The sequence below is a fragment of the Eleutherodactylus coqui genome, chromosome 4 (assembly GCF_035609145.1).
Source record: "Eleutherodactylus coqui strain aEleCoq1 chromosome 4, aEleCoq1.hap1, whole genome shotgun sequence".
Lineage (NCBI taxonomy): Eukaryota > Metazoa > Chordata > Amphibia > Anura > Eleutherodactylidae > Eleutherodactylus > Eleutherodactylus coqui.
Window position 1 is genome coordinate 243,015,927 of NC_089840.1, and position 13,969 is coordinate 243,029,895.

Genomic DNA, 13,969 nt, shown 5'->3' on the forward strand with positions numbered 1-13,969 from the left:
ACCAGAGCTGATGGAAGGTTGGGAATCGGACGACTGAGCATTAATATGTAGAACACCTAAAGAGCCATTGATACTGGACGATTATCGCACAAAATTAGTTCAAATGAACTAATTTGCATGATAATCATTGTGTTTAAATGCACATCTATCATTCACTATTTGTTTGCAGTTCATTGGTCTGTCACTTTCAACCATCATGAAAATTGGATCACTGACTTCTCGCTGAGTTTAAACGCTCCCCATAGAGTGTAAAGCGCTGAGCGAGAAGCCAGTGCTGATCTGCCTGTCTAAACCCTCTGCATGAGCGCTAACAACCTAGCAGTGACATCCGCGCTCATGCAGATGTTTAGACAACTGTCGTTCTGTCTAAATTGGGCATTAGAGGACAATTCATAGGTGTGATGTCTGGTGGATCTGCTGCTTCAGAAGGCTCTTACCAACTGCTTCCTTTACTCTTCTTCAGGTTAAAGTTTATAATGAGAGGAACCTGCCAGTGGCTAATCTACGTGTAAACCTACAAGTAGATAATGAAGGTAACAATGCCACATGTATTAAACTGGTAACTGATTCAGATGGAATTGCAGAGTTTACACTTAAAACCTCCGACTGGGAATCATTAACTTTTTTAAGGGTAAGTCAGAAGATTATTAAATAGAAATAAATTGTATTCCTGTACATAAGAACAGTATACATGGACACTGTTTAAGGGATCCAAGAGCATCCACAATTGTTAAAACAAAGTCTTCCATGATGTAGTATGGAGCTTCTATCAACATAGCTCAGCACTACTGAACATGAGGGGGAAAGATGTTAAGAAGAGCGCTGTAAACTCCTTCTGACTAATACTTTTTGGGGTCTAAGCTCATGACCCGAACATGAAATGTCAGATGCCTAAAACTACAGGTTTTACAAGAAATAACTTTGTAATAAGTACAGCAAAGTTGAAATTTTGTTTATTGTAAAAAGACCTAATAAAAGGTGAGGCGTTGCATTTAGGAATGCTGCCTTCAATAGCTGCATGTGCTATTTTTGGGCTATTACTCCAAGGAATCGGCTATTATTGCCTATGGAATCTTTAATTAACTAGTGACTACAAATGTAATATTGTAACGCTCAAGAAAGACATCCAGGCCCTCCTTAAAACTCTTAAAAATTCAAATAATTTTTAATTATTTTAAATGATGTCATTAATTACATATAGACGACTGACATCTAAAGATAGGACTATATCTCTTGAGTATATAAATCATCGTACTGTCTAAATGAATTGATATATTTGTAAATTTTCTTAAGGGGAAGCTTATACAAGCCTATTTGAATTGCATATTACACACACAATGTATGCGCGTAAAATACGCGGTACATGGCCGCAGTTCAAATACAATGATTATCGCTGTTACACTCACACTAGCGTTTTTTCTTTGCGTATCATACGGGAGTAAAAAACACAGCCCCATTGTTCTTTATGGGTGTGTACAAAACGCTGTACATACACAATTACATTGTGTATGTGTGGCATTTATATGCAACATCACTAAACGACAGAGCAAGAAATTAAAAACAAAATGAAACCAGGAAGCCTGTAAATGACAACGTGGGTGAGATACGCTGTCATGCGCAAGCAAAAATCGTTGCCTTATGCATTAATACGCAGGTCCACACCGTGGTAAAATAATGCATTACATACGCAGCGTTTTACCACGCGCTTCGGTAAGCCTACTGTATATGTTATTCGGATATATATATATATATATATATATATATATATATATATATATATATACATACACTAGCTGATATATCCGGCTTCGCCCGAGTTAATTTGGTACTGGTGTTTATCTGGTGTTCACACGGAAAATCTTATGAAGTCGTGGTTACTTTAGAGATACCGGAAAAACATCTGTTCACCATTTTGCATAGTTCTCTGCGTTACCCAGGAAACACCACGGGGAGGTAACCATGCGACGTTTCCTTTATATAAAATGACATCAGGAAGTGAGAGAATTAGATTTCGTACGTAAAATTTGGACGCTAATTCTATTGCACTTAGAATTGAATAATCGAGTTGGGACCCATTAACTTTTCCTATTTATGACATAATCAATGCCCTTGCCAAATTTCAAGTTTCTATGACATCGGGAAGTGAGAGAATTAGATTTCGTACGTAAAATGTGGATGCTAATTCTTTTGCACTTAGAATTGAACAATCGAGGTGGGACCCATTAACTTTTCCTATTTATGACATAATCAATGCCCGTGCCAAATTTCAAGTTTCTATGACATCGGGAAGTGAGAGAATTAAATTTCGTACGTAAAATGTGGATGCTAATTCTTTTGCACTTAGAATTGAACAATCGAGGTGGGACCCATTAACTTTTCCTATTTATGACATAATCAATACCCGCTACAAATTTCATGTTTTTATGACACCAAGAAGTAAGAGAATTAGATTCCGTACGTAAAATTTGGACGCTAGTTCTTTTGCGCTAGAATTGAATAATCGAGTTGGGACCCATTAGCTTTTCCTATTTATGACATAATCAATGCTCGTGCCAAATTTCACATTTCTATGGCACCAGAAAGTGAGAAAATTACATTCCGTGCGTAAAATTTGGACGCTAGTTCTTTTGTGCATAGAATTGAATAATCGAGTTGGGACCCATTAGCTTTTTCTATTTATGACATAATCAATGCTCGTGCCAAATATCACGTTTCTATGACACCGGAAAGTGAGAAAATTACATTCCGTACGTAAAATTTGGACGCTAATTCTTTTGCGCATAGAATTGAATAATCGAGTTGGGACCCATTAACTTTTCCTATTTATGACATAATCAATGGTCGTGCCAAATTTCACGTTTCTATGACACCGGAAACTGAGAAAATTACAGTCCGTACGTACAATTTGGATGCTAATTCTTTTGTGCATAGAATTGAATAATCGAGTTGGGACCCATTAGCTTTTCCTATTTATGACATAATCAATGCTCGTGCCAAATTTCGAGTTTCTATGGCACCAGGAAGTGAGAGAATTAGATTCCGTATGTAAAATTTGGACGCTAATTCTTTTGCGCATAGAATTGAATAATCAAGTTGGGACCTATGAACTTTTCCTATTTATGACATATTCAATGCGCGTGCCAAATTTTAAGTTTCTATGACACTGGGAAGTGAGAGATTTACATTATGTACGTTAAATTTCGACGCTAATTCTTTTGCGCTAGAATTAAATAATCGAGCCCTGTCACAGAGGGGACAGATGGTCCCTAGCCTACCATCTGGGCTAAGGACACCATCTTTTTTATTTTATTATTTAATTACCATTTTCTATCCTGACTATCTAACAACGAATGGGGATTTGCTGGGGTGCATGAGAGGGGCTAAGCTGCTTAACTATATTTGCTCTGTGACCTCTTTACCGAGCTTTTTTTACAATGTAGACAGGTACTGCTTTTGGGAGTATTGACTCCAACTTTACCTGCATCATAGGGGCTAAGCTGCCTAACTATACCTGCTCTGTGACCTCCAACTGAGCTTTTTGCAAAACAGGCAGGTTTTAGTGTGGAAGTATTTGACTCCTGCTTTACCTACCTAACTACACCTGCTCTGCAACCTTCCGACTGAGCTTTTTGCAAAACAGACAGGTGCTGTTTTGAGAGTATTGACTCCATGTATTTCTAAACAACTGCTAGGGTTATACTCTGTCGCTCCGGGCTCTATTTGGCTGTAGATCACAGCAAAGAGCCCAATTGCTAAGCCAGCTCAGAAAACAGCGATCTAGCCAAGCCGTGGTTAGACCTATTCGGTTACGCTCAAGTAAGCTCTTTGTAAAACAGGCAAACGCTTCATTGGAGCATTAACTCCTTTCAATCTGTGAGATCTAGCCCTACCGTCTAAGCAGTCTTGCTAGGGATTACAGTGGAGAGTGTCACCACCTAATTGATTTAGCAAATCGCTAAGCCCCCGACGGACTGCCCACTATTAAGAGCAATCCTGAAAAGGCTATACGATAGTAAATTTTATGTCGTAACCAGGTAGCCTTCCAGCCCTAACCAACAAAACGTACAGCCTTTTTTAGAACAAAAGCAGCTTGTAGACGAGCCCAGCACCCCAGAATAGTCACCGTAGCAGTGGAATCCTTTTCAAATTTACTGAAACTTGTCACCGAAAGGACCACAAATAATAAAACTTAACTTTTATTGATTCTTAAATAATAAAAAAGGCGTCCTTGTATTTTCTCATATGTGCTAAAAGTCACACAGTAATTAAAATCAGTGGGGCTTAGATATATAGATGGATACTGCTCTGTCCCAATAATCTATATACCACTTTTGTATTCCCTGATATCTTTTCTTATCCAGGGACGATTAAATGTCTATTTGTCAATGACTTGCGCCACCAAATGTTTGTTAGAATATGGTGCAGCACTCACTGTCAGTGACTTAGACCAAAAGTTGTTGTTGGTAATTCTATTTCTGATAATGCTCATCAATGTCACTATCCAATTCAACACTTCTAATTCTCTATCTCCAGATAGACCTGATGTCCTCTGATTGGTCACGGTACAATGATGTCTGTTTATTTAAAGTAAGTGATCTATTGTCTTTCATATTGTACCTGACACACACGTTTATTTATACTGTCGTCTCATTTATAACAGTTGCTCATCGATGATTGCTCAGGTAGTGTCTGTTCTTTTTATGTTTAGAACAATATCGCGGTGATTGATTTTTACAGGAGTCACCTCGATATATCACCATTAGGTGTTAGATCCGAGGTGTACTTTTTATCTCAGACCCCAATATATCAAGCCTGTGTTTGCTTGGTGCTCTATAATACTTCCTTATACCTGTAACTTATCACATGAACCATTCATTTCCTATGGTTCATGTGATTATACACCAAAGTTAAGTGTGACCAAATGAAACTATCAGTAGTTATCAAGGATAGAGATGAGTTGTTCCAAATAATGATGTCCTTTCAATATGTTATCTCCCCTACTTGTACATAGGCACTATTCCGGAGAGACAACACTCCCACTTGTATAAATGATTAGTATAGGGAGAACATGTATAGGGTGAATAAGGACAGTGGCTGCATTAAATGGAACAGCGCAGTATTCATCTATAAGCTACTCATCCCTCAGGATTTGAATAGCTGCAATTAAGTGCACATAGATAGTTTGGTGGTAGCCCAGACTGAATTATAGGCTATCACCTATATCAAATGCCCCTTCAAATAATAGTCTCTGTCTCTGTACATGCAGTCTGTTATGATAGACCAACAGCTGCTAACTAGAATAATAATGATAGTCTCTGTTTTTATTTTTGTATATATCTAGGTAGGTTGCATTATGATGAGCATACAACCACCATATAGATTAGTTCTTATGGAGAGAATCGGCCCATGGAACCTATCCCTCCCTCTCCATGGTCATAACAGACTGCATGTACAGAGACAGAGACCATTATTTGAAGGGGCATTTGATATAGGTGATAGCCTATAATTCAGTCTGGGCTACCACCAAACTATCTATGTGCACTTAATTGCAGCTATTCAAATCCTGAGGGATGAGTAGCTTATAGATGAATACTGCGCTGTTCCATTTAATGCAGCCACTGTCCTTATTCACCCTATACATGTTCTCCCTATACTAATCATTTATAAAAGTGGGAGTGTTGTCTCTCCGGAATAGTGCCTATGTACAAGTAGGGGAGATAACATATTGAAAGGACATCATTATTTGGAACAACTCATCTCTATCCTTGATAACTACTGATAGTTTCATTTGGTCACACTTAACTTTTGTGTATAATCACATGAACCATAGGAAATGAATGGTTCATGTGATAAGTTACAGGTATAAGGAAGTATTATAGAGCACCAAGCAAACACAGGCTTGATATATTGGGGTCTGAGATAAAAAGTACACCTCGGATCTAACACCTAATGGTGATATATCGAGGTGACTCCTGTAAAAATCAATCACCGCGATATTGTTCTAAACATAAAAAGAACAGACACTACCTGAGCAATCATCGATGAGCAACTGTTATAAATGAGACGACAGTATAAATAAACGTGTGTGTCAGGTACAATATTAAAGACAGTAGATCACTGACTTTAAATAAACAGACATCATTGTACCGTGACCAATCAGAGGACATCAGGTCTATCTGGAGATAGAGAATTAGAAGTGTTGAATTGGATAGTGACATTGATGAGCATTATCAGAAATAGAATTACCAACAACAACTTTTGGTCTAAGTCACTGACAGTGAGTGCTGCACCATATTCTAACAAACATTTGGTGGCGCAAGTCATTGACAAATAGACATTTAATCGTCCCTGGATAAGAAAAGATATCAGGGAATACAAAAGTGGTATATAGATTATTGGGACAGAGCAGTATCCATCTATATATCTAAGCCCCACTGATTTTAATTACTGTGTGACTTTTAGCACATATGAGAAAATACAAGGACGCCTTTTTTATTATTTAAGAATCAATAAAAGTTAAGTTTTATTATTTGTGGTCCTTTCGGTGACAAGTTTCAGCACCCCTGAATACATTCGTTTTTCCACATTGGGAAATGCGGTTGAGTTCCCTTTCCTTCTCCTCTTCTTAGGACACACATTATTCCGCCATTATACTTGGCTTGAAAATCAATCTACACAGACTCCTAAAAATCTATTCTAACAAACTTTATTTACATATACTCTTATGAGCTACACTTGAGCTCTATGACACTCCGGAGGATCCACTGAATATAGTGGTGAAACGCGTCGAGTCTAATAAACTAAAATCATTAACAAGCTCGATGAATCTAACAGTTTGAAACTAACATCGTTAATAAAGCTTGAAGAGCTAAGTCAAAAAGTTCGAAAATCACTAACAAGCTTGAAGAACCTAACACCGAATCTGAAGAATCTATACCAAGTATCACTTGCAGTGCAAGAATAAGCACTTTATAAATAATCAGCTGTATAACCCAGTACTTGTGACGGTGCACAAAATAAAAAACGCCACAGACTGACTGGGAGTCTAACCAGCTGATGGCTTTATAACCCCTTCAAATATTGGATCCACAACCACTCATCTTTAAATTACAGGCAGGTTCTGGTGGGGGCCAAAAAGTACAAGGGAATCCAATTTGAAGGGTTACACTAACAAGTAATCACAACAAAAACTTCTTTCGGGTCCATATACACTATATGGAACCGAACGTAGCGATTACTTGATATATACCTCCAAAGACTGATTAATGTCTGTCCTATAATTATCAGTCGTGCTGTCCACCGAACGACTTTATGTGATTTTATGTTATTTGTTGTGCCCTAGTGTGAAAAAAATTCTTTTAATATATTGCTTAATAAAGTTTATTATTTTATTCTAAGTCCCCCCTGTGACAGGGCTGTAATATATACTCTTCAAGACTTTTTCGACTGCCTTCACTGTGAATTTAATAAATAATCGAGTTGGGACCCAATTACTTTTCCTATTTTGGAGATAATCTATGCTTGTGTCAAAATTCATGTTTCTACGACATCAGGAAGTTGGAGGACTTTTGGCGAGTTAGTCAGTCAGTTAGTCAGTGAGTGAGTCAGTGAGTGAGTCAGTGAGGGCTTTCGTCTTTATATATATATATATATATATATATATATATATATATATATGTATATATATATATATATACATATATATATATATATATATATATATATATATATATATATATATATATATATACGAAAGCTCTCACTGACTCACTCACTCCGTGATTCACTGACTGACTCGCCACTAATTCTCCAACTTCCCAATGTTGTAGAAACATGAAATTTGGTAAGAGCATAGATTATGTCCAAAATAGGAAAAGTAAAGAGATCCCAACTCGATTATTTAATTCTAGCGCAAAGGAATTAGCGTCAAAATTTTACGTACATAATCTAAATCTCTCACGTCCCAATGTCATAGAAACGTAAAATTTGGCACGAGCATTGATTATGTCATAAATAGGAAAAGTTAATGGGTCCCAACTCGATTATTCAATTCTATGCTCAAAAAAACTAGCGTACAAATTTTACGTACGGAATCTAATTCTCTCACTTCTTGGTATAATAGAAAGCTGAAATTTGCCATGGGCATTGATTATGTCATGTATAGGAAAAGCTAATGGGTCCCAACTCGATTGTTCAATTCTAAGCGCAAAAGAATTAGTGTCCAAATTTTACGTACGGAATGAAATTCTCTCGCTTTCCCGTGTCATAGAAACGTAAAATTTGGCATGGGCATTGATTATGTCATAAATAGGAAAAGCTAATGGGTCCCAACTCGATTGTTCAATTCTAAGCGCAAAAGAATTAGGGTCCAAATTTTACGTACGTAATCTAAATCTCTCACTTCCCGGTGTCATAAAAACTTGAAATTTGGCACGAGCATTGATTATGTCATAAATAGGAAAAGTTAATGGGTCCTAACTCGATTGTTCAATTCTAAGCGCAAAAGAATTAGCGTTCACATTTTACGTACGAAATCTAATTCTCTCACTTCTTGGTGTAATAGAAACTTGGGATTTGGCACGGGCATTGATTATGTCATAAATTGGAAAATTGAATGGGTCCCAACTTGATTATTCAATTCTAAGCGCAAAAGAATTAGCGTCCAAATTTTACGTACGGAATCTAATTCTCTCACTTCCCGGTGTCATAGAAACTCGAAATTTGGCACGAGCATTGATTATGTTATAAATAAGAAAAGCTAATGGGTCCCAACTCGATTGTTTAATTCTAAGTGCAAAAGTATTAGCATTCACATTTTACGTACAAAATCTAATTCTCTCACTTCTTGGTGTAATAGAAACTTGGGATTTGGCACGGGCATTGATTATGTCATAAATTGAAAAAGTTAATTAGTCCCAACTAGATTATTCAATTCTAAGCGCAAAAGAATTAGCGTCCAAATTTTACGTACGGAATCTAATTCTCTCACTTTCCGGTGGCATAGAAATGTGAAATTTTGCATGGGCATTGAGTGTGTCATAAATATGAAAAGTTAATGGGTCCCAACTCGATTATTCAATTCTAAGCGCAAAAGAATTAGTGTCCAAATTTTACATGCAGAATCTTATTCTTTCACTTCCCAGTGTCATAGAAACTTGAAATTTGGCTCAGGCATTGATTATGTCATAAATAGGAAAAGCTAATGGGTCGCAACTCGATTATTCAATTCTAAGCGCAAAGGAATTAGCGGCCAAATTTTACGTATGTAATCTAATTCTCTCACTTCCTGATGTAATTTTATATAAAAAAAAACGTCGCATGGTTACCTCCACGTGGTGTTTCCTGGGTAACGCAAAGAACCATGCAAAATGGTGAACATATTATATATATATAAGGCCCATATGCCATAATATATATAAAAGGCCCATTTGCCATTTCTTTTCTCAGGCAGAGCTTTCATCTAATGATGATTGTGATTATCGTGAAACATTCGATTACTACAGCAGACCTCCATATTTTCGGTTTATTGTTTTACCCTTCAATTCGAAAAGTGAAAGCACACTGTCAATAGAAAGACATTCAAAGGACGTATTATGTAATTCTGAGCAGTCAGTGACGGTGGAATATGACATCCCTAAGAAGAACCTCGAGTCTGATACCGATCATCTCCATTTTTTCTACATTGTGAGTATGCTTTTTCTTCATAGTAAGAAGCCAAATTTGATAAATTGGGCATTGACATCAAAGTTTCATATTTGCAAGATCTATAACAAATATGATAGCTCCTTTACGATCCGTCATGACCAGTTATGATTCATCAAAATCCATTAGAATTTGTCATGATCCATTAGGATCTATTTTATAGATCCATTAACCCCCTACCTGACATCCGCAATACATGTGCAGTGCATATTGGGTGTCAGCATATATAAAGCAGGCTCTAGGAGTAGAAGCTGTTCCATACACAGTGGGTGTTGTTTGTCATGACGGCAATAACTCAGAATCTGGCCTTTTAACCATTTTAGATGCGTTTAAATAGCCTGACGGCTGGAGTGGTTCCCACCGGGCTTGGTGACTGCATCTCAGGAGCGCTGAGCAGCAATTAGCTCGTTAGGGCTGCTTTGTCTTAGTCTGCAGCCGATACCCCCTGCCTTCCGCCCTGATTGTGCCCGGGGCACATGCTCCATCTTCCCCCCTATAGATAGCTTTAGACTGAACGATTATCATTCTGAAAATCGTTTAAACAAAAGTAACTTAATGATAGTTTTTCAGTTTAAAAGCAGCCAAAGACTGAACGAGAATCATGCAGTCTAAACACACTGCCCGAGTGCGAACGAGCTTGTAATAACATCACCAGCTTATTTGCTCATGCAAACGAAATTCGTGAGATTCTTGACATGTGTAAAATAGGCATTGATCCTTAGCTCGACTCATATGGGCCATTTACATAGGATGATTATCGTTCAGAATCGTTCAAATCCCCGCCCTTTTATGTAAATGCATGCAGCGACTGTACAAGAGTTGTTCAATCGTTCAATTTCTGCATGTAGAAAATTGAACAACGAGCCTTTCAGTGTAAACAGCAGTCGCTCACTTCTGAACAACTGTCTGCTTACCGTGAGTGAAAGCGGGTGGGGAGAGAAAGCTCCCCGGCCCGCCTCGCCTACATGCCAGCAGCCCTGTGAGAGATGCTAGCTATACTCACTCCTGTGTAACAGCACAGGAACGAGCATCACTGGGACGAATGTCGGGAATCATATGTCCAACAGCTCAACTTGTGTAGCATTAACAGCATGAAAGCACAGTGTACCATGCTATTAGGGTGGTTTATTTAAACTTTGACTTATTACTCATTACTATTGACTCATTACTTTACAATGAGTTTTGCTGTGTTAAGGTAAGACAATAATAGCTTTTTAATACACTAACAAAACTTTCTGCCCCATGCTATCACAATCAACCTTAAGTTTTTCCCATCTGTAGCTACGCTCGGTCGGTTTGCCGGAGAGTTTAAATTTGGCCATACCCATGAGACAAAAGTAGTCCGATGGTTGGACAATTCTTTAGTCCACATTTTAGTCCATACTGACTGTTACAGTCGTTCAAACCAGTCATATGTGCTTAGTGACTTTGGTGAAGGATGAATGTGAAAGAACATTCTACAATGAAAGATGAGTTTGTGTAAAGGCTGAAAGCACCATATACAGTCAAGTACTGGCAACTATGTAACAAAACTTTTGCAACATGGCTAACTTTTTTCCAGACAATGACTGTCTCCATGGATCTACTATACAGTATGCATCAAAATACTGTACTGTATATTGAGATGGTTTTTGTTTGTTTTAAGTCCTTTACATTGGTGTCAGGGAAAGAAAGTATCGGGCATGTTGAATTTTACATACTCTATCCTTTTGTTTGCGCAAGAGGTAAGCAACCACCAGAGGGGTGATGTCAGCGGCTTTCTTTCTATCTACACAAAATAGATGTTCCACTGAGCTGAGCACGCATCTGTATTGGAAGGTCAGGAGGAATAGCTGTCGACCAGACAACTGTGATTTAAGGTGTTTGGGTATTTAATTAATGTCCCAGGAAGTGTAACCTGGTGACTCCTTTTGCTATAGTAGTACAACAATTCATAAATATGTGACCTGCTCTCTCTACGTTTTCACAGCTTTTGACCAAAAATGGAATCTCGTCTTACAAGGAACATAAAGTAGATATTAAAGATCAAGCAAACAGCCCAAGTGAGTAAAATGGTCTTCATATTGAAAACTATTGGACAGAACTCAATAATTACTGACTCCTCTTCCCTTTGTGTTGTATACAATGTTCTGATAAACTGATCAGTACATATTTGACTAACTGATAGTTGTAGTTATAGATAATTGTCATATGTGAGATTTGTGATTGGAAAACGAAGACAATTATTTGCTTGACTTGATCAAAATTTATAAAGTACATTCATGTCATGTAGTCAGTGTATACAGTCGTGTTTACTTAAAGGGAACTTGTCATCACCTTTGAGCCCCATAAACTATGTTATGAAACTCAATGAAGAGTGAATGGGGAGTTCGGGGAGCTGTGTCTGATACTCACCGGGTTTCCCATTCCAACACTGTGTCCCTGTGAAGTTGGCACCCGCACAGAGAGTGAATCTTTTAAGCCAGCTCTATTTGCATGCTGTCCCACAGAGATGAATGGGAAAGTGTGTGCACAAAGCTGTCTGAAAAGTTTCATACTGTGTGCACATGTCAATTTTGCGGAGACAGCACAGGAACAGGGGACCCTGTATCAAGCACAGTTCCCAGGACTCCCCGTTCCCTCACCTTTTGATCCTCATAACATAGTTTATGGGGCTCAAACATGATGACAGGTTCACTTTAAACAGATGCTGCGTTTACTAGAAGCGGCCATCAAAAATAAGCTGAATACAAAGTGGTGAACTGCTGCTGAGACCCCCAATGATCCTGTTTATGGGAGAATCGCTGCAGGGAAAATAAAACATGACATGGTACCCATTGACATCAATGGGCTGCTTGTGTAACAGATATAGCTGGAAAACCTCATGAGCCTCTTTAAATTTACTTTCCACTCCAGATGATAGCTTTCCAGTCTTAACTTTGCTGGCTCAAAGACCAGATTTACCAGATTTAGGTTAAGCTTGTAAAATATCCCAAGATATCTTGCACATACAGCATGAATTCAACTGAAAAAAAATATCACACCATGCTCCATTAGGTGACGTATAATGTTATAATGAGGCACCATACAGCGCATAGAATGCCTATGGCACCATAGAAAGAAGCTTCAGGCTGCCTCGGTATACATAATGCCTGATTCTGATTATAGACTTGGTAAATGTTGGTGTAGTGACCTGGAAATAGGCACTGTTTAGCTAAGGGGACCGGTAATATAATAACCGGCTCTAGGGTTTAATCTGAGTCAGTTTACACAAGGGATGCAGGTAACCTAGAAACCAATTAGGACCTTTATTAGCCAGCTGCACAAGATAGAAAAAATGCATAGAGACGTAAATGAGGCAGGTAGCCTTGCAACCAGATAGGCTGTGATAAGCTGCAGACAAACTGGTGAGGTGATAGAGATTATAAATAGCCGGACAATGGTCACAGGAGCTAGAGTGAGCCAGTGAGAGAGTGAGCCTGAGTGAGCGAGAGAGAGTAAGACGCACTAGGCAAAGCAAGTGCCAGAGAGAGCACCAGAAAAGAAAAGCACCCAACAGGAGAAAAAAAGTGCTAGGCAGGAGAGAGAAGTGAAAAGAGACAGAGATCAGCCATGACAGAAAGAGAAAGAGAGCAATCTGAGAAACTGTGAGTAACTGAGGAGGAGTGACAGCTTTGACAGTGAATAGAGGGAAAATAAGAGTTGCAAATATGAAGAGAGGGAGATAAAGAAATAAAGAGATATAAATACAAGGACGTATAGAAAAAAGAAATTCAGAGTAGGCTCCCAGTATATGGATGATTTAGACACAGGTGTCTACATTGTGGCAATTTAAGTATCATTTATTATGCACTGAATGTTATGAAGAAAACAACCTCATCTCGCTGCTTTATTTAATAATACCGGTTTTACAACAAATTAAGCAAAATATCTGGCTCTGTGTATTATTCCACACCTGACCACTCACAACGGCAAATTGTGCCCAAGGGCACGAGCATCCGAACCAAACAAATCACAATTAATTGCCAGCCACAAAGAATAATAATAAAATTAGCGCTCACCATAGCGCTTTGTGTCGTCACGATAATGCTTTGGAATGGCACAGCAGCCATTTGTGGCAACACGATATTGGCCAAATGCTCACGCAGAAGAAAGCTACCCTGTCCAATACCTCTATATTGTAACTTGCATGGGACGACCAATCATACGTGTCTATTTCAATAGGGCCAGGTCAATAAGCCGCTACCAGACAGCTCCACTATATGTCTGATTGATTCACCAGTTGATT

The 13,969-nt window shown here is 38.3% G+C and overlaps 1 protein-coding gene across 1 annotated transcript in view; it reads left to right on the forward strand.

Moving 5' to 3' along the window:
• LOC136626159 (alpha-2-macroglobulin-like) overlaps window positions 1-13,969 on the forward strand; it is a 149,690-nt gene that overhangs the window by 55,526 nt on the left and 80,195 nt on the right. Inside the window, exons 11-13 of the mRNA XM_066600966.1 lie at window positions 464-631; window positions 9,448-9,684; window positions 11,672-11,744. Coding sequence (XP_066457063.1) covers window positions 464-631; window positions 9,448-9,684; window positions 11,672-11,744 — 478 coding nt within the window. The remainder of the gene's footprint in view (window positions 1-463; window positions 632-9,447; window positions 9,685-11,671; window positions 11,745-13,969) is intronic.